Source organism: Chlamydotis macqueenii, chromosome 3, assembly GCF_036417535.1.
Source record: "Chlamydotis macqueenii isolate bChlMac1 chromosome 3, bChlMac1.mat, whole genome shotgun sequence".
NCBI classification, from domain to species: Eukaryota; Metazoa; Chordata; class Aves; order Otidiformes; family Otididae; genus Chlamydotis; species Chlamydotis macqueenii.
This window is the reverse complement of record NC_141558.1, coordinates 50,206,126-50,226,370: the sequence shown is the minus strand read 5'-3', so window position 1 is coordinate 50,226,370 and position 20,245 is coordinate 50,206,126. Positions and strand designations below refer to the sequence as shown.

The 20,245-nt window shown below is 42.3% G+C and overlaps 1 protein-coding gene across 1 annotated transcript in view; it reads left to right on the top strand.

The window, feature by feature from the left end:
• The window catches only part of METTL24 (methyltransferase like 24), a 50,590-nt gene that overhangs the window by 14,821 nt on the left and 15,524 nt on the right, over positions 1-20,245 (top strand). Inside the window, exons 2-4 of the mRNA XM_086744845.1 lie at positions 5,994-6,092; positions 10,390-10,529; positions 16,333-16,561. Coding sequence (XP_086600971.1) covers positions 5,994-6,092; positions 10,390-10,529; positions 16,333-16,561 — 468 coding nt within the window. The remainder of the gene's footprint in view (positions 1-5,993; positions 6,093-10,389; positions 10,530-16,332; positions 16,562-20,245) is intronic.

Here is a 20,245-nt window from a genome sequence, read left to right as displayed (position 1 = left end):
AAAAAATGGGGAAATAAAAAGATTTCCTGTATTTATTTTTTTTCACTTCATTACAGACTACATGCAGCATGTGAAAGTTTCACTGTTGGAGTGGAAATTCTCGGTTTAGGTGGCTGCAGGAGTAGGTGTCAGCTGCGTTTCCCTGTGATACTCAGCACCTGACACCTCAGCAGGAACCCACTGCTCGTCTCTCAATATCTGCACATGTACAGAGCAAGAGTGCATGTAACAATTTCTGCAATATGGTTTCTTAGGCAAAAAAAAAATACTGTGTTTAAGAAAGTCAAACGGCAAAGAAAAATAGAAAATAATAATAATAAAGAAAAAAAAAAGGAAAGAAGCAGTTCAGACATGTAGGAATGGGATACTTATAAAGCCAGCCACGATAAAAATTAATTCACTTGGAGCTTTAAATATGAGTCATAGTCACTTTGTAAGCCTGTATTTTAAATTACAGCTTACTGAGCCTGTGCATGTCCCCACTACTTCTAAATTATCGATGTAATGTAGCATGTTTTTATTGGCATACCTCTTGTGAGCCCTCTTTATAATGCTGGTTACATTTAGCTAAAGGGGAGCTTATAAACTGCCCTTTCTCAAGGAGATCTTTCCTGAGGCTGAGGCATACTTGTTCTTTCCTATTGACACCTCTGCTTTGAGGTGGAGTTTGTTTTACTTGTCTCATGAATTGCTGCTCCAAATGTAAAACATTTGGAGTTACTCAACCCTCCTGAAGAATAAAGTACAATTAAGTGTTGATTGAGGCTCATAACTAAAGAGTAGGCTCAGCCCTCTAAAATACAAGTTTTTCTGCAGCATGACAGGTATGGTCTGGGGTTCCTCTTCTGTGATGTTGAATGTCTACGGTTTAGATGTTTCTGAGCCCATATTCCAGGCTTCCTTTGCAGGTCATGGAGAGACACGGACATTTCCAGAGCGTGACTCATCTTACTTATTTTAGGCATCTACTCTGTAGTGAGATGAATCATTCCCTTAAAGAGCCTGTCTGCCTTGTCTGTCCTGTCAAATAACTTCACTCCCCAGCCCACTGTGGGAGCTTGGTCTCTGGTTGTCCTTACTGCAGGAACGTCTCTTCACTCCCGGCTCTCCCTTGGAGTCAGCCAGCTAATTGCCTCTGAAACTAAATGTGGGTATTCACAAGGGATCGTTGGCTGCTGGAGCAGCTCCGTGTCGTCAGCGAGAGGAGCAGCGTGCCAGTTTTGGCCGCCTCCATCCTCAGCAACCCTCCCACTCATCTCAGCAGGCTTTGCACTTGCTGTGTGTCCCTTGTGAGGCGTGCTGGCATGTTCCGTAAAGCCAGTACTTGGGTGGGCTGCAGCACGCTGTTTTCGCTATTTAAGGTACTTTTGAATTGGGGGAAAAAAACAAAACAAGAAGACCGCTACAAAATAATATCTTTAAGTCCACAGGTGCTTCAGAGGGAGCCCAAAGGAAATGATGGCTGAGCCCTGCAAATCATATCAAGGGGCAATCTACTCTCAGGAGGGCTAGCTTTCAGGAATGTGACCCAGTAAATATACATTTGCCTTGTAGATGTCTGAAATTTTGCAATTTGAATCCCACCCATTGTATTTTAAACTGATAAAACCCCTGCAAAATTTCAGCCACGAACAAACTCTGTTCCGCTGTGCCCTTCCAAAGGGGTGAGCGTGGTGCTACGCAGAGTGCAGCCAGAATGGTTGGAGGTGAAGACGTGTATGCCATTTGTTTCTATGGCTAGCAAATATTGATGATGATTGATGGAATTTATTGCCACAAGTGCTTTCACTCATATTTGGTCCTGCCTGAAATGTAAAGAAAATATTGTTGCACAGTTTAATCAGAGGATTTTGTATTTTTCTCTTGATTAAGATGTCTGTGTGTGTATTGACAAGACTTTTTTTTTTTTCTTCATTGGAAGCAACAGACTGCTTGGCAGAGCAATGGGATTCCCAAATTTTTATTTATAAATGTGGCTAATGTGTTTCTGTATTTGAATAGGCTGCTAAAAAGGGAGAAGTTTTAAAGGACAGAGAAAATCAGCTACTGAGTTAAAAAAGATGGAAGTATGAAAAACTCACTAATTCCCTTTCAAATGTAAACAAAAGGGAAGGGAGGGCTTGAGATGTTTGAAGTAGTGCACTGAAACTATGTGATTGATCTGTAAAGAATTTAATGATTTATACTTCTGTGTTCAAGTTTATGCTAGGAAAGCTAGAAATTTTGCAAACCTACAATTTTACACCTGCTAGTTTGTGAGCTTTTTGCACACATTTGTTTAAACTTTATATTATGATTTCAGATTTTCAGTACAAATGATACCGTATGTACACTACAGATTATTAAGGGATTATCAGATGACTATCACAGATCGCTAGTGAGGGAGAAAAATCTAGAAAGAAGTGGTTTCCAGAGAAAAGTCACTGTGGATTACTGTCAGATTGGTCTGATAGAAACATCAGTCCGTATGTGTGAAGTACTTGAAAAAAATAAAAATCAAAACTTCAGATGAGTCCTAGTTTTGCTAAGAAAGCAGTGGCATTGTCTTGATATTTTCTTTTTTTCTTTGCTCTGTGGTTATCTCCTGTAGTGAAAATCTAGACACCACTCTGGTTAAGCGTCTGGATCTGAGTAGTGCCTGTGATAAAGTCTTGCTGAAGACTGATTTTTCTTACAACACTCATTTCAGGTAATGTGTCTATAAGTGAAACAATGTAAATATAGGGATACTTCAAGATATTCAGTAGGATGTTTTTTTAAGTGATATTGTAACTTTCCAGGTACTGTCACCTCTTTATTTTGTGATATCAAGATATGCTGGTGTTTGGGAAACACAGTCATGGTGTCTTGTTGGATGTGTCAATACCATAGGGAGATAGCACAGCGATGGCGATAACCAGAGATGCAGGATGTGTGAAATGATTTTCTGGTTCCTCCTGGGCGACCTTGGCAAGGTCCATCTGAATTTCATATCCAAAGCTGGATAACATGGACTGCAGTACTTCCTCTGCTCCTCTTGTGTACTTGCTGTAGAAGCTCCCGGTGAAAGGAGCTGCTCCTCAGCCTGCTTTTGTACAGCAGCCACAGGAACCTGCTTTCTCTTACTCACTCTAGAGGTTTCGGTGAGACAAGTGAGAAAATCGAAATTGTGATGCCACAGTCAGGTTTGTTTTGAGGAAAGAAAATTTCTAAGTCTAGAGGGGAAAAAAAAAATCCTAAAAATAAGGAACATGTGTTTATCAGGAATAAACCAAATTTTCACAAAGCAGTGGGTTCGCAAGGACCGGGTGCATTTACCTGCAGAGTTTATTTGAAAAGGCTTACATGGAAGTACTATGGAACGGGCTGAAAATTACCTGAAAAACTATAAACAAAGACTACCGATGCACATAGGGAATGGCTCCTTCAGGAGGGTATTTTGTGAGTCCTGAACATACCCATGCTGCATCACTGACATCAGTGTGTCACCCGCTGGGAGGGTGCACCTCCTCCAAGAGATGTCCTAGATTTTCACCGCGTTTTGTTGTCCGTGAATCTTATTGTAATGTAGCCATTGAAGTGTCCGGTAGGGGTGTTTAGTTGGTGTTAGGAAGAGACCTCTCTAATGTATTCATTTGTGAATGGAAACGGGCTGCTGCTTAGTAAGGAGCCAGCGGCCAAGTGTGGAGTTTGAGAAGCCACTGAAAGCACTGCCATCAAACAGGAGCTCAGGTTTGATCTCTGTCGCAAAAGTAGCATTTATGTAGTGCTCCTAAATTTAAAGAACTGAATAAAAGATTGATCTCTTTCTGTTTTTTCCTTTTTTTTTTTTTTTTTTAATCTTCATGTGTTTATTGATACATTTTGGAGACAGTGGAAGGCAGTTGGTCATCTTTAAGATTTTTAAGGACCTGAGAGTAAGCTGCAGTGCCTCTTTAATACTGCACTCTGCTGAAAAAGAACCTCATTCACGTGGTTAATTATAAGGATTTTTTTTTTCTTTTTCTTCCCTGTCAACTCTGTGCAGAGGGAGTTCTTGCTGAATAGTGCCACAGAGGCCACCCTGCAATTCCTCTACTTAATGAGCTACTTCTCACACAAATAGATTTCAGAATAACTGGGCACAGATGCTTAGGTATCTCGGGTGGGGTTTTTTTTTTTTTCTTGAAAATGATTGTCAGTCTTCATTTTCATTTCAGCTTTCAAGCCTGTTGAAACGGCAACATTCCTGTCATTGCAGACATTATTCAGCCGTGTGAACTGTGACTCGATCTGAAAGAATACAGGCATTTTCCTCCCCGGCGTGCACCTATCCTCCTGCTGTTAGCTGTTTGCAGGCTGCCTTCCGCAGTCAGCGGGTCAGGGGTACGTGCTGCTGCAGAGCTTACTTGCTAGCTTGCTTCCAGCCTTGTGACGTGCAGGGTGTAGGACTCATGTCTGCTGCTGGCAGCAAGTTTCAGAGTGGGAAATGCTACTTTTGTCTGCTTCTCAGGGAAGAAAAAAGAAAAAAACCTCAAATGTCCTTTTCAGCATGTCTTTACAGTAAAAAAAAAGAAAAAAAAATCTAAAGAACAAACCCGAAGGGAACAATAAACCTGATACAGACCTCCTGGCTCACATTCACTCCAGCCTGTGTTTACTTAGGCTGCAAAAATACCAATTCATGGTATCAGCTCAAGGCAGACTCCATCTGGTCTGGTGATCTTCTTTAATCGTCTTTCTTACCTAGTTTCACCTTCTCTTTTTCTTTTCTGCGTTCCTCTCTAGCGTCCTCTCCCCACTGTCACCGCACTGGCTCTCCTGCACCACAGACCAGTTCTGTCCGGGGGCTCAGCACCTCGCCTCTCTGATCGGCCTCCATCGTTTCTGGTTAATTGCTATTTCCTACCCCCAGATGGGGTTCCTCTCTGGTATTTTATTGACTGTCAACATGAACCTATGAAAAAAAAACCCATCCTGTTCATTACGGAAGCTCAGTTAATTTGGGATGATTAAAGGCAAGCATGATACTACCTGCCGAGCCATAGAAGTGAGTTATGGCGCCTGAAGATGAAGAGTCATGAGAAATCAATCTTAATTTAGTACAACTTAACACTGTGCTTGTATTTATATCCACTTGAGGGCAAGGGATAACATGTCTAAACTTCCCAGTGTGACAAAAGCGGGCAGAATTTGGAGAAAGTGGCACAGATGGGAGCGCTGAGCCCTGTTGCTCTACAAGCACATGTCTGAAAGACCTCTTCTGTCCCACTGTGTCTCCGTGGGAAGTGTTGCTGGAAAAGCTGACAGGATCCCCAAGGTTCAGAGCTGAGGGGCCTTGCAGGGAGTGCGGAAAGGCAGAAAGCATCCACCAAAACTGCTTCCCTGGGGCTATGAAAATGAGGAGTGGAAGCAACCACATTAATGTTTTTTTTTCAGGAAAACACAGAATTCTGGTCTATCTTGTCAGGCAAGCGTGGGAGGGGAAAAGGACTTTTCTTAAAGACTGCAAGAAGCTTTCTTTTCTATTGAATCTAGATTTTAAAAAAAGAAAAAGATTGTTTGCAGAGGTTTCCTTTGGTGATTAGTGTTTGCAATCAAAGTTCTTGTTTCAGTGGACTTTCAAGCAGAGATACATGATAGATATAAAATTATTTCACTGTTTTCAGGTGTTTTGATAGAGGATTTAGTTATTCAGATCTTGATTTTCTTCATGGGTTTCTACAAGCCAGGGCTTACTTTGGTGTCCTAGAATGACTGTGTTGACACTTTTGTTCTGAATGAAGAGCCCTTTGTTTCTGAATTACCTACATCTTCTTTCAGAGCTGATCATGATAAATCATAGTTAGATGCTCTTTCACTGTAGTTCGGACTCTGCTTTATTCTGAAATTACTTTCACGTGTAGACAAGCCCTTAGGAAACTTTTTGTTTGACATGAAATCGTCTCAGTTTATTAGCCCTTGCATTGTGCGCTTGTACTGAGAAATTAATGCGGTTCTTTTAAGGAGCTTTTTTGTTTTGTTTTGCTTTGCAGACTGTAAGATGGCATATTGAACTACAGCCATGGGCGAGTCCAACTCCGTCCCTTGACTACGAGGCCTTGAGGTTCCTGAAGTACATCAGCACTTCTCAGGTAGGTTTTTCATTTCAGTCTTCATTTAGAAAACCATTTGCCTGGCACATACCGTTCCCTCTAGGATAAGGAATTAACCTCACACCAAATGTTTAAAAACTGCTTTATTTTTAAAGTTGCTTAACCTAGCAGTGATGGTCAACATGTATTTAAAGGTCAAAACACAGGGTAGAAAGAATGCATTATTTCCTTGCTTTTTATTTCTAGATGGGTTCGTATCCTGTCAGGAGTGCAGTACAGCTGAAATTCCAAATGTGGTTCCTCTCCCACTCTCTTTCACATTCTCTCTCAGACACAGCAAAATAGAGAACACTCTGTAGCCAGAGAACTATGTATTCGGCCACTCCACCTCTCAATGATAATGCGATGACCAGGCTCATTTTAGCTAAAAAGCAGACACTTGAGGTTCCCAGTAAAATGAGAACAAGGCATCATTCCCTAACTTGGACAAATTATCCCAATGGTACCAATAGAATCTTGATACTTTGAGGACAAAAATGATGATTTGGAAAATTAGTGGATTTATGTGCTTTTTCCCAAGTGACATTTCCACATCCAGATTGTGTTGACGGATACTTCCAGGGTTCAGCATGTGTGGAAATCGGGCCATCATGTCTTAATGGAGGCGTTGCTTCTGCACGATAACATTTACGCATGCATTTCCTGTAATAAAAAACTGAAAAGGTGCCGGACACCCACGGTTCTGACAAGGGTGGCTGCTTTCGGTACCCAGGTCTACCAGTGTCCTGGTTCTGGCTGGGATGGAGTTAATTTTCACCTGAGCTGGGAGAGGAGCTGGAGCTGGTGGCTCCTGTGGCTGGGGGACACAGCTGGGATAGGTTACTAGTTAGCCAACAGCTGGGGTAAGTTTACCCAAATTAGCCAAAGGGCTCTTCCATCCCTGTGATATCATGCTCAGTGTGTAAATGAGGGGGGTGCTGAGACGAGGTTCCTGCTACCTGGGAGAAAACTGGGTATCGGGACCCACTGGGAGCAATTGTATTGTAAATTATGTGCTTAAGTATTTTCTGTTATTGGGAATTTTTGTTTGTTTGTTTTCCATCTCTGTTTTCTTTTCTTCTGTTTTTCTCTTAATTTTTTTTTTTTTTCCATCTCAACCCACAAGTTTTGCCTTCTTCTCTTTGCCAGTTCTCCCTGCCCTGCTGGAGGGTGCAGGGAGTGAGTGAGAGACTGCGTAGCTTGGTCCTGAGCAGGGCTAAACTACGGCAATCTGCAACTGATCCTTGAATACAGTTTTAACTGCACCACCTCTTCCACTGGAAAACAGCAGGAAGCCTCAGGTGCTAGTGTCACGGAAGAGTCATTCACATATTAAATTACTTGTTAATGCCGTGCTTTCAAGGCTGAGACAGAAGATTCATTCGAAACACGTCTGAAAAGATGCTGCTGTGCTGATGGTGTGGTAACTGGGTGGGCAGCAGAGTGTTCACTTATCCTTCAGCTTGTGGGTACCCCTGGCTAAATGCTGAAGAAAGTGACGTCTCTGCCTCTACTCATGCCAGCACTAAGAGGACAGAATGCAAGATGATGCACGTAGAGACAGCAAGAGATGTGTGTAGAGCTGCTTGTTTTGTGGTACAGAAGTTTAGGCTGCGGCAGGCATATTAAGCTGAAAACATCCTTCATCTCAATGACTTAATAAATAGTGGCAGATGCTGCTAAACTCCACTAGTTGGGTCAAAGCCTACAAGGACATCAATTAGCAGAGAGTTTATTGCTTCTGACACACTAATCGAGAAGTTTCGTTCCCAGAGTAACTGACCCTAGTGGGGGGGCCAAGCATAAGTGAAAACAAAAGATCAGATAAATCGTTGTTCCTGACCTGGCAGATGTTACAGGATTAATAACTGATGGGATAACACCATGACTGGTATAAGCACTTCTGGAAATAGGATCCTGCTTACAGGGATGAGCATGGGATCTCATTTTCCTTGTTTGCTGAGCAAGTGTCTACTAATTACTGTGCCTGAGTTCAGCTCCCTGCCATTAGTGCGGAATGGCTCAAACCACTGCAGAGGGAAGATGCCATGTCAGCAGGGTCAAGGTGTGCCCAGAACAAGGTTTTTCATGCTGGTATCTAATGATCAGAAGGACCAGCATGTGCTGTTGTCTGTATGACAGCAGCGAGTAGAAGCCCGGAAGAGGATGTGAGCTCAGTGCATCAGGATCTGTAAATCACGCAACAGACTAGTGATGGTGCTAAAGGCAGAATTCGGGGGTTGGCTTTTATTTTTGATGACAAGAGCTGTTAAGTAGCAAGAGCTGTTAAAATTGCTCCAAATTCCAAGTGTTGTAATTGCTCATAATGCCATGAGTCAATTAAGTGGCAGCACTGCAGAATCTTACTTTTCTGTAGAGAGTATATTATTCTTCTGTGTCTTAAAATTAATGCTTGTTATTGCAATGCCATTTATTCCTTGTTTGTTATGTGACTGAAGGGAAATGGGTAGTGGGGTGCAGTGCCAATCATTGCTTAAAATTTAGTGAATACTGAGAGCAGCATGAAGAGATGCTATATTAGCTTTTATGAATTTTCCATGGGAATTATGAGCTGAGCAGGAGCAGGGAGGTGGTGATGCAGCATGCAGCTGTTTGGATGTAATGCTGCAGATAATGATCTTTCAGAGCTTAAGTTTCTTAAAGAATGAGAGGTTTATTTACTTATTATAAGGCCCATGGTGGAGAGTGCCTACCACAGCAAAGGGCTGGGTTCCAGCTTTTACTCTCACTCCTGTGTAAAATTGTTCTTGTTTGTGTAGTTCTGAGTGGGGCCAAACTTGTGCTTTTTAGTTTGCCTAAAACTGAGAGCTGGGCCTGGGCAGCCTGCTGTAGAGCAAGGAAAGAGCAAGACAAGAACAGTCAGTTCAGGACTGATGCTTAGACTAGTTTTGTCTCTATTACTGTTCTTTCTGTCTTTTTTTATTGTTGGCTTTCTGGCTGTGCCAGCTCCTGTCCCTGCAGCCAGAGTTGATACTGGGTCCAAAGAACAACTTTTTGTCGTGATAGCTCAGCTGGGTTCCTGCAACTCTTCTCAGTCTTTGCTTTCTCATCTGCACGTTAGCAGCTTGTGCCCTGCAACCCCTGAATTTAATGGCCAGGCTTGGTGGTTTGAAAAAACCCTTCAGCAACCAACTGTAAGCTAATGCTGGTGCAGCATGACACAGCCTCTCTTGGGCAGAAGTAGCCACAGCTTTGGTGCTTAATTCTGCTTCCCGTTACCTCCTTACCGCTGCTGCAGTGATAGCTGTGCAAATTGCACTGGCTTCCCATTGCCTGCTCTGGAATGCTGGAAAGGCTGCAGCACCCCCCGGCTCCGTGCCTGCCTTTTCCAGAGTGGATCTGGAGGAAGAGGATGGTGCAGAATGGTGTGGTAGAGGCAGGAGGTGAAGCGCTGACCCGAGCTGCTGGGTGGCCAGGCAGAGCTGGTGCTCCTCTGTAGGGTGTCACTCATGGGGCCGTGGCTTCTGTGGCTCAGTCACCGCTGTGTTTTGGCTGTTGCAGGCTGCTGCTCAGCTGCTGGCAAAGCTGACTTCACCTTTCAGTCATGAAGTGATTTTTGACACTTCTAAGTTTCTGATGAATGTAGTACTTTTTAGTCCTTGCTTTCTCGGTCTTTACAAGGACTTTGACTTACAATGTTCCTCCCTGCAAGGTCGCTATCTCCTCTTTTGCAGTGTTTTTGTCCTGGCTTTAGACTCTAGATGTCTAAGCCAGCGCCGCATAGACACACATGCTGTAATTCCTCTGTTTAGTTAAGCACTTGCTTAAATCCCTTTCTTGTTGGAGAGAGGATGTGTTGGGGTAATGATTAAATTAGTTTTAGAACTGAGATCCAGTACACTCTAGGTAAGGTATACAGTGTACATTGCAGTGACACTGCAGTTTGTGATTACAATCTTGAATCATGACGTGATTTTAACATTATTCAGGATGCAGAATCCACTCCAAGGTTTGAAAAGAAAGAAAATAAACATTTTAATGCCAAAATAACTTGTTCTCGGGAAAAATTATTTTTGGATTTAGTACTAATGCTTAATTATTTGCTTTTCAAACTGTGTTGCTCTCTGAGGGATTATGCAAGCCTTATAGTTCACCAAGCAGAACAGACGAACAGGAAAAAAAAATCATTAAAACTCCATAGCTGTGGATCAGATTGACAATCAGATTTAAATGAAACCAATTAACATTTTTCTTCTTTCCACTCTTTCCTCAGAAGGCAAATTAAAAGCAAATTAAAAGTCATGTCTTAAAATGAAACATCCTTTGATTTCAACAGATTTCATGTGAACACATGAACCTGAACAGCCTGAGAGAGTACTCCGAAACCACAAAGAAGCCCTGGTCAATCTGTCTTGACGAAAGGTTTAGCCTCATTCATCGAATCAGAAGCAAGCAATGCCGTCTCTATTCCCTTGGGTATGTGCTCTTTTTGAAAGACAGCAAATTGCTTCATGACACCTAGCTTCCAAAACCCCTATAAATGCAACACAGTTGTCTTTTAAAATACAGACTTTATTTGAATGTGTTTGTGTGCTTCTGTAAACTCTGTTTTTAGGAAAAACCTTTCTCCATGAGGGTCTTTGTTTTCCTTTGCTTTTCTAATATCAAAATGAAAACAAATTGCTTAATGGTGAGTAGTTCACATAGAGGAAGATGGAAATTAATGAAATAAACTGAGAGGCATACAGCATCTTCCCTGAGCAGAAATTACCTGTATGATTGCTAGGTACTTCAGCAGCATTACTTATAAAACTTCATTAACTATCCCTAGGTAAAAATAGTACATTTCCATATAAGAGTGTGTTTGCTAAGCACTTCAGGGGTGACATGTGCCAAAGTGATAATATTAAAGGCAGTTGCAGCTTTATTTTAAAATGTTTGTAGTGGTTTTGATGTTTACAGCACTTGAGATTGAAGTTTTCACTCTTCACAGAGCAAGTGCTTTCACAGGCAGTAAAGCCACAATTGCAGCCTGTTTCCCTGTTAATAAAACACTGCTTCACAGGAGGACAGGGGAGGTCATACCACTGGCCTTTTGCATTACCCATCAGCACACAGCTGCATTAGGAGAATGATCACTGAGATCTGGAGCTCATTTCACACCGATCATCACATGGCTGCTGCCTAATGAAACTGTCTTTGCTGTCCTGGAAACCAGATTTAGGTCAGAGAGACATTGAAAGGCTTCGTCTCCCTTGAGCCAGCACAGTTTATTTCAGTGATTTTGCTGCTGTGGATGTGGAAATGGTGGATAGCAAGGAACTATGTCTGGGTGGCATTACTCAGTGATTAGCATATAACAATTAACACCAGTAATTAACATAAAGAGGATGCAGAGTGCATCCATGTAAAGGGAGTATTTTTTTGTTTATTTGAATGAGCTTATGTTTGGCTCAAGCTTATACTGAGCTGTAAAGATCAAACTCCTCAGAGGGTGAGGGGCTCTCAGGACTTGTTCTGCCACAAAGCAGTGTAGCTCAACAACAGTAACGTGCCCCTTAGAGACAAGTCACATCTATACAGAGCAAACTCCTCTTGACTACTCTGGCTTCCTGTTTCTGAATGTTCCTTGCAATCTATTTCAAGTGATCCTTACATGTTTTTAATACAAAATATAGGTTTATATTATTTTTTTTTTCTCTCATTGTTTTACATTCCTGTGGAAGTTAGGAGAGATGCTGTATTATCCCATGCTTAGGTCTGGACAACAACCACCTGCTCAACTGTAGTGCTGGTGCATTGCCTGAGGCTCCTTCTAGTAGTCAGCAGGGAGAGGCAGGCACGTTTAGGTGGAAAATCTGCTACGCTAAATAACCTTCTGGAGGTAGGTGCATCTTTCCTTTGATTACAGAGGAAGTCTGCGATAAGCATGCTTGCTGACTTTAGGTGTTGTGGCAAAGTACCCGAAGTTCAGTGGAATTAATCTAGACTTTGCCCTTCAAGTTACATGATCATTAGCATTAGACCTGAGCTCCCATATTAATGCCCCTCTTCCCTTTTGAAACCGACCAAGTGTGGGCTGAGAATGCTATTTTTGTTAAATTGGCCAGTAGACACAAAGCAGAGTTGATTTCATCTGTGCTGGGAAATGCAGATTTGATGCAAAGCTGTCTAGCACAAAGATAACTTGCTGATGGTTTTGAACAAATCTGAGCTACTGCATGTATACCAGGGCTTTGTGTGTGGTGCTGTTTTGGGTATAGTACATATTTTCTGTATTGATGGAACAGTAGGGCTTAGCAGAGATTGATGTTGGCTCTCTCATCAATCATCAGATACACATGTGCAGTAAATACCTAGCCATAATGCATCTCATGAAAGAGCTGAAAAATAAGAGAGAAGTATTTGAGGTTAAGGAGGAGCAGTCTTCAGTCCTCCAGATTCCTTCTGCAACCTTTGGAGCTCGTTAGTGTATGATGCTTCTATCAGACTGTCTTCCTTTAGCTTATGAGAGGCAGAAAAGTAATTTTGTTCCAAGTAAGACAAAAAGCCCCTTCAAACATTTTTGTTATCTCATACAGTTTGTAAAGAGCAAAGGAGGAGTCACTGCTTCCAGTGAAGAACATTCTCTGTGGAGAGGATGGATGGAGGACAAATATGAAAGTTCAGCATGAGGATTACTGGGAATCCTGAATTAAATCCATGTATTGTTAAAAATGGAACAAAACATGCTGCTTAGGCTTTGCCTTCTTGAGTGTTATGGAAGAGGTTACTTGTGAACAGGAACGAGCAGCGTCTGAAATGTCTGGAGATCTTTTTAGATGGGTATTAGTTGCTTCCACTGCTGGGAGGTGGCAATGTTTGTGCTTGGGGGACAGGATTTCCCAGTATGATACGTAATTGCAATATGCATTAGTGAGCTCTGGTTATTAGCGCTAAATCTGCTTAGATTAAGCTAAGTCTGTTACAAACACCACAGGCAGGCACTCAAGCTGTGATAATAGAAATGAATAGGATTTCAGAAACTTAACGGTTGAGGTTTAGAGAGTGTCACTGCAACACTGTATAGAAGCCCCTTCAGGTGGATCTTAAAGCGTGGGGGCTTTAGGATCCAGGCAGGGGATGCTGCTTTTTCTCTCGAGCCCCAGAGCTCAGTTATTTTCCCCTGAGGAAGAAGGTTGAGGGGGGAAACACAGAAAGAGAAAGCTGGACCTTAACGTGTGTTTTTACAGCTCTGTCCTGTGGTCCCTGTGGGAGCTGGAGTACCTGCAGCTATCAGGCTGAACCAGCTGTGGTATCAGCTAGAGCTGTGCTGGGGGTGACAAAGCAGCTTTTGTGCCACCTTCGTGCTCCCTGCGCTCCTGCACGACACGGGGGCCGGGTGCGATGTCCCTTCAGTGCAAGCTGCAGCCCGCTGGTTATTCCGAGCGCGAGGCTCTGTGTGGCGTGACCCTCTGCAAACCCTGGGAGCAGGGGACAGCCAAGGGACACTGCTCCCTGCTGTGTTGTGCTCTGTCCTGGGTCAGCGTCCCTGCCCTGCTGCCGGTGGGGAGCAGCGCCAGCGAGTCCTCCCTTCCCACTCGCACGGAGGCTGGGAGAGCTCCTCTGCAGGGTACTGTACCTGCTGCTTTGGAAGCCCACCTCTACCCCCACTGCAGGGGCCTGCGTGCGACTGCCGACTCCGTAACCGAGCTCTCTTCACAATAAAAATAGGTCGGTGTCTTTAGCTTTTTTTAATTTTGCTGCTGTTGGAGGCAGCAGCTGCTCTCTCCTGATGGTGAGGAAGGACCTTTAGTCTTCTGTGACCTCCACACCTTTCTTTTAAAAACATGGTCCCTTTTTAAGTAATACAAAATCTTAGGGGACCTCATTTGTTTACCTTTTTTTGTGCTGCTTTATCCCTTAGCACGATCACATGTGAGCCAGGAATTTTTCAAGCCAGTTCTTTTGAAATGACCTTATTTTCTCTCCTACATATTTGTTGTTGGTTATATCTCCCTTCAGGCATAAATTTGAGCTGTTAGATAGAGTGCCAGAAGATATATAAACACCTTCCTCACTCTCATCTGTATATTTTTTTTTCTGTTTTCTACCACTGTGAACCTCCTTTTGCAGTCCTGATGAGTAGCGGTCTGTTTGGAGGCAGCCTGAGGTTTGTCTGTATCAAAAGCATCTGGCTCTGTGGATTGTACCATCTGGGACTGTTCGAATCATGTCATGCACACATGTGTCCGTCGGTCGCTGGTAGGCTCATCACTCTAATGCTGTAACTGTCCCAAACAATTCACATGTTGTTCATTTTCAGCCAGCTTCTCATTCCTAAGGGATTACACTGGCCTTTGTTCATCAGTGTCCCTTTTGTAGAAAGCCACATGCAAACAAGTATGTTGATTCACTTGGTTAACTTCTGAACTTTTTTCCTAATGTGTGCTGAATGTATTAAAAGAGAACTCCTCTCTTTTCCTCCTACGCGGCCGTACAGGCAGGACTCCTGTGAAATAGAGTTGTTCTTAAAAGCACACTGGGCTGTTTTTGCAAAGCCTGTTTCCTCCTACTTGCCCAGGATGCCTGAAGGGAAAGACGTCTGAGGAGAAGACCTTCTAATAGGGTATCGTTACACTGTGCTTAGCCAGTGTTACAGCAAGCATCATACTGTATTGGTAACTTCCGAAACACAGGCTCTTCCAAACACTGTTTCACAAGTTGGATTCATTTTAGTTTACCAGTGTGTCATCTATATCAAATGTTTAGTACTGCTTTAATGTCACACCATAGTGTGGCACGATTTACAATGCGTCGTGTTGCATATGGATGCAAATAGCCAGAATTACTTCGCACTCGCACTATTTTGAAGGATAATTGTGGTGTAGCGTAGCAGGTCCTCTGACAGTGCATGTAAGAGTACTGCCCTGTCATGGTTTGTGTGTGATAGATAAATGCAGTGCTGTTAGTACATAGTGGATATTCTCAATTAGTACAAATGAGTGAAGCGCTGATTTAAAAATCCTGATTCTCTTCCCATGTGTGTATATCCAACAACATAATTTTGATTAAGGTTTAGTGCATTATTTGAACCATGTTAGGAGCAAGCTCGAAGGAGTAGGAATGAAGAGGACATCCCATTTTGCACAGTAGGGAAGGCCTGTGGTCCAGACATGATTGCAATGGTAAATACCAGAATTTTGTAGTTTTACTGTACCCTGTGTGAACCAGTGGGCTGTAGGAGATGGAAATATGGCACAGCCTTGTAAAGTACATCTTCTCCTTGCAGAAACAGGGACTGAGACAACACTACTGTGTGATGAGGCTATTAGTTTTCCTTCTTCTTTGGGATCTTTTCCAAATAAGCAGCAATGTTCCTCTTAAGTCTGTGTAACAACTCTGCTACTGTTGTGAGGGGGTTATTTGGTTATTTTTAAATTTGCTTTTTTATCTGTGTCTTCCTGTGCGCAAAGACAGGCATTTGGTTCTTGTGTATTTTCTTTATTGGTGGTGCTTGTGACTCATCTTTGTAACACCAGATTATAGACACAGTGGGAAATATGTCTGATTTTTATGAACCAGTATTGCATACATTTTAAATGTATTTGCTCTTCTGCTTATAGCTTGGTTATTGGAAGTTTCTGCAGCGGAGACTAAGGAAAGTATTGTAATCTTGTCTACAAAAATCAAATTGAAAATAGAGAATTATATGTAAATATAAAATATAAACAGAGGAATAAAGACAGCACAGAGGTTCTAACGTTTGCTTTATATTCTTATAAATTGTATCATCTTCTGAATTAAGAAAAAGCTTTTTGGGATGATGATCAGTCTGGCTAAAAGTGGTTTAGTTCTTGCCTTGAAAGGAGCCCTCCATTCTAATAGTATGCAGTATATTACATTGAGCTTGAATTTTCTGGTGAGGTTAGTTCATCCAGTCCACTCCAGTAGTTTCATTCTCTAAAAGAAAAATGTCATTGAAGTTTCTTAAGGTCAATTACGAATGTGACTCTGGGAAAAAAACACATATTCCTTTACATTTCCTTTATCTAACTACTTAATTTAAATATTCAGTAGGTATTATTGCTGGCCCTTAGCTTTCTTTCTGGTTATCCCTTCAGAATTAGGGTTAGATTGTGCTCAGTGCTGTGAATGTATCCCAAGAAGGAGCACAACAGCTCCTCCACTTTGCTTCAGAAACAAATAGGTTGGATTGTACCTTCTTTTACTATGAATCCTCAGAGTGTCTTACTAATAATTCTTTTTGCAGGATTAATAGTTCTTTTTTGTTTCGTAGGCTAGGCAATGATGACAACCAGTTTGAGATCAGCATGGCCAACAGTGGATGTGAGGTGCATCGTTTTGACCCCAGCATCAAGTCAGCACACATTCAGGAGGGTCGACACCTCTGGTATCATCGCCTGTCCATTGACTGGAGGGATCCCAATCCAGCCATTGCTGCTCATAAACTTCACAGCAACACAAAGAAGCTGGGCACGATATTGAATGAATTTGGACATCAGAAGGTAAGGACTTAGGGTGATGTTTCTGACTGCAGGATTAGGTGTTGGGAAAGCTGGAGAACTTCCTCCTTGCTGTCTCAGGAGTTCTGGCACTTTCCAAGGTTATCTCATGACAATAGGTCTTTCTTCAGCAATATTTGTAATTCATTTCTTGTAGGGGTGCCTTGTCTGTCTTGCTTTTTTTTCTACGTGCTGATAAAAGCCACCTTGATTTTAAACCACTAGGCATGCATTAAATACTTTCCTCCTCCTCCCTTCCTTTTCCCTTCAGCTGGCTGGTGACATTGGGTGCTAGTATTTTCAATCCTGTTGAAGTTTTGGTCTTTGCCTGAGTACGAGTGCTAAACTAGTCATACAGCCAAGTTTATAAAGAGGAAAAAAAATATTTGCAACAATAATTAGATGAGAAGAGGTAATGGATGGGTTGTTTACGTTTTCAAGGTCACTGGTCCTAATTACAGTCATCAACAACAGAAACATCCTGTTTTGAAATTGGCAGCAATCTGTGTTTTTTTTTTAACATTTCCCAGTTTGTTTTTAAGAAACTGTGAGGACATCAGAAATCTTCAAGTCTCAAATAACTGTTGCCAGAATCCATTTGAGGAAATTCCTTAGGTTGCTTTTAAGAGAGTTTTTCCTTCAGAGGATATACAAGCATGAATTCAAATGCTAATATACTTCATTGCCTGCAGCTAGTTCTGCTTGTCTTTGTTTTTTAAGAAATAGGCAGCCTGAGCTAAGAAGGAGCTTTTCTGTAAGACTTACAAAGCAAGCAGTGCAATGTTGGTTTGGTTTGTTATTATAAAATGCAAGACAGCATTTTCAGTTAATTTCTAGCTTTTCTTTAGTATTTTGTTTTGGTTAAGCTCTAGTGATTAGGCCATTTTGAAGATAAGAGTAGAAAAAAATAAGCTTTTTCCTACTTCTTAATCATACGTAACTATACTAGGCTGTGTGTTAGTGAAACATCTGGGGAGAGCGAGCAGTGGCTTTCATTTGACGTGTGCCTTGACTGTTTTGATTTTAGAAGAGTTAGTCACAGAACAAATGATTAATGACCTGATCCAGAAAAAGCCTCCGAGTCTTGTGATATACCAGACCTGCTGAGAACAGTTAGTTCTCAGGTTATTGTGGTAATATGGAGTGATTGTAAGACCTTCTGTGAATGAGAAGGGTGTAGCTATGAATGCTGAGTATATAACTTTCTGGGCTAAAGTGTTATCTTCTATGAAAGCAGCCGACTGGAGGGCAGCCAAGGAGCATCATGCACATGTAACACATGCAATCAGGCTTTTGTCTAGTTGTATACACGCAGCCTGGGATTTGGTTAAGTGTGTCGGCGCATTATGAACAGTGTAGACAGCCTCTTACTCTATTACCATTCAGGTAGCTCCCCTGTGCAAAACTAAGGCATTAGTGAAGTCAGGAGCTGACTTTCTCCCGGTGAGGATAAAGCTGTTAAACACTCTGAAGTCTTCTGTTACTTCCTATTTGTGAAATACCTGAATGGGCTTACTCTTCTCACATTGTTCTGTTTAGTTTTCCTTTAATTTGGAAGGCAGCCTGAGAAGCTGTATGTTGCGTGAGGCACTATAAGCTCCAATTTATGAAAAGAACATCAAAGTGAATACTGTGACATTCAGGTTTTCATTCTTCCAGTGAAAGTGAGTGGCATGTTCCCTTAACTGAATAAATAAGTTAATCCAAAACAGTTTCACAGAATGCTTTTCCAAAACACTTTTTTTCAATTAGAAACTTAAAACATGTTCTTCGTCCCATTCTTTTTAATTTTAAAAATCCTTCCACCTACCCTCAAAGTCCTTCTGTTCCCACTTCAAGGCAGGATTTCCAAGCAGCTGCATTTGAAGTTAATGCCTCATTTTCTCCTTGCTTTTATTCTTTAAGATTTGGGACTTGATCCAAGACCCTCCAAGTGATTGAGACTATTTCCACTGACGTCAGGGACTTTGGATCAGGCTGACGAAGAAAGGACAGACAAGTCCTTCTGGAGTTCTTGCCGTTGTAGCCTTGAAAAGAAAACATTCGATTTGGGGGTTTTGTGTGTGAGGGAATCAAAGAACTTGGATGGGCACTCTGGCTCGGGTGAGAGCACACCTATTATTCTACAGTCAGTACTGGAACCTCATCCACAGAAAGGGAAACCCATCCTGGTATTATGGTAAGAAATACAAACAGGTTTGCAGTGTTAGAGTGGATTTGAGGAAAGATTAAAAGAACTTGATCTTTCTAATTGGCTATGTAGCGTAACAGTCCTCAGTTCTCTGGGGAGTGTAAATAGCCTGGAGGTAGAGGACTTATCTGGTACTATATTAGGATGAGACTGACAAAGGAAACGTAGTCAGAGTATTTTGGGGAACTATTAGAGTGTGAAATCTTTTAAGCCCTGGAATAATCTCCAAAGGATGTCATGAGAGTCCTATTTTCTGGTACACAAATCTAAACTGAAAATTTACTGGTGTATCTTCTGAGAAGAGCGGAATTTTATTGGCCACAGGAAAGGATAAAGATGTAAAAATTGATCTTGCTCATCTTCCCTCCCCTCTCCAATTTTTTTTTGCTGAACATGCACACTGTAGCACACTGCTGATAAACAGTGGAAAAAGGGAGAAAGCCACTGAATGCCCAAGATTTACTTTCTCATTGCAGTGGAGTTCAACTTTGTGAAAGCTTTCACTTTCATGTTCTCCAGCTACTTACTGGGGTGAGGATGCTATAGTGCTGGTGTTCTCTATGGATTAGTGATAGCTGGATGGGGAATTTCCTTCATACAGAGTCACTGGGTAATTCAAGTCAGAAGGGATCTTGAGAGGCCTGTAGTTCAATTCCCTGCTGAAGGCAAGGCCAGCTGTGCAGTCAGACCAGGTTTTCAAGGCTTTATCCACTCTGATCTTGAAAAGCATAGTTTTCTCCAAAATGGAGACTGCGCAGTGCCTCTGGCCCAGCTGTTGTCCTGCTTGACTGTCTTCATTGTGAAAAAGTCTGAAAGCCACCAATTTCAGTTTATGCCTGTTGTCTCTTGCCCTGATTTTATGCTCTGCTGAAGAGCCTGTTTCTGCTGTCTTGATGAACTCTTCGTAGGCTCTACAGGCTGATGTTACCCCTGACCCTACAAAGCCATCTCTTGCCTAGGTTGAACAAGCCCCATTCCCCTAGCCTGTCCTTGCAGGGCAAGTGTTCCAGTCCCCAGCCGTCTTGGTGGCTCCTAGCTGAGCTCATCTCAGTTTACATTCTGTCTTATGTTGTGGGGGCCAGAACTGGATGTAGTATCTAAATGCACTCTCACAAGTGCTGAGTACCAGGATCTTTCTGCAGAGCTGCTCCCCAGCCAGGCAGGCAGTCTCCAGCTTGTATCATTGCAGGGGGTCCTTCTTCCCCAGGTGCAGGACTTGGCATTTGTCCTCGTTGAATTTCATCAGGTTCCTGTTGGCTCATCCCTCAAGCCTGTCTGGGTTCTTCTGGAGGGCAGCTCTGCCCTTGAGTGTGTGTATTGACTGGTCCCACCAATTTGGTGTCATCCACAGACATGGCAAGAGTGTCATCTAATACCTCCTCTAGGTAACTGGTGAAGACGTTAAACAGGATGAATCCTAGTGTAGACCCTGTGGCACTCTACTTTGAACTGACCTCCAGGTAGAGTACAACCCGTTAACCACTGCCCTCTGAGCC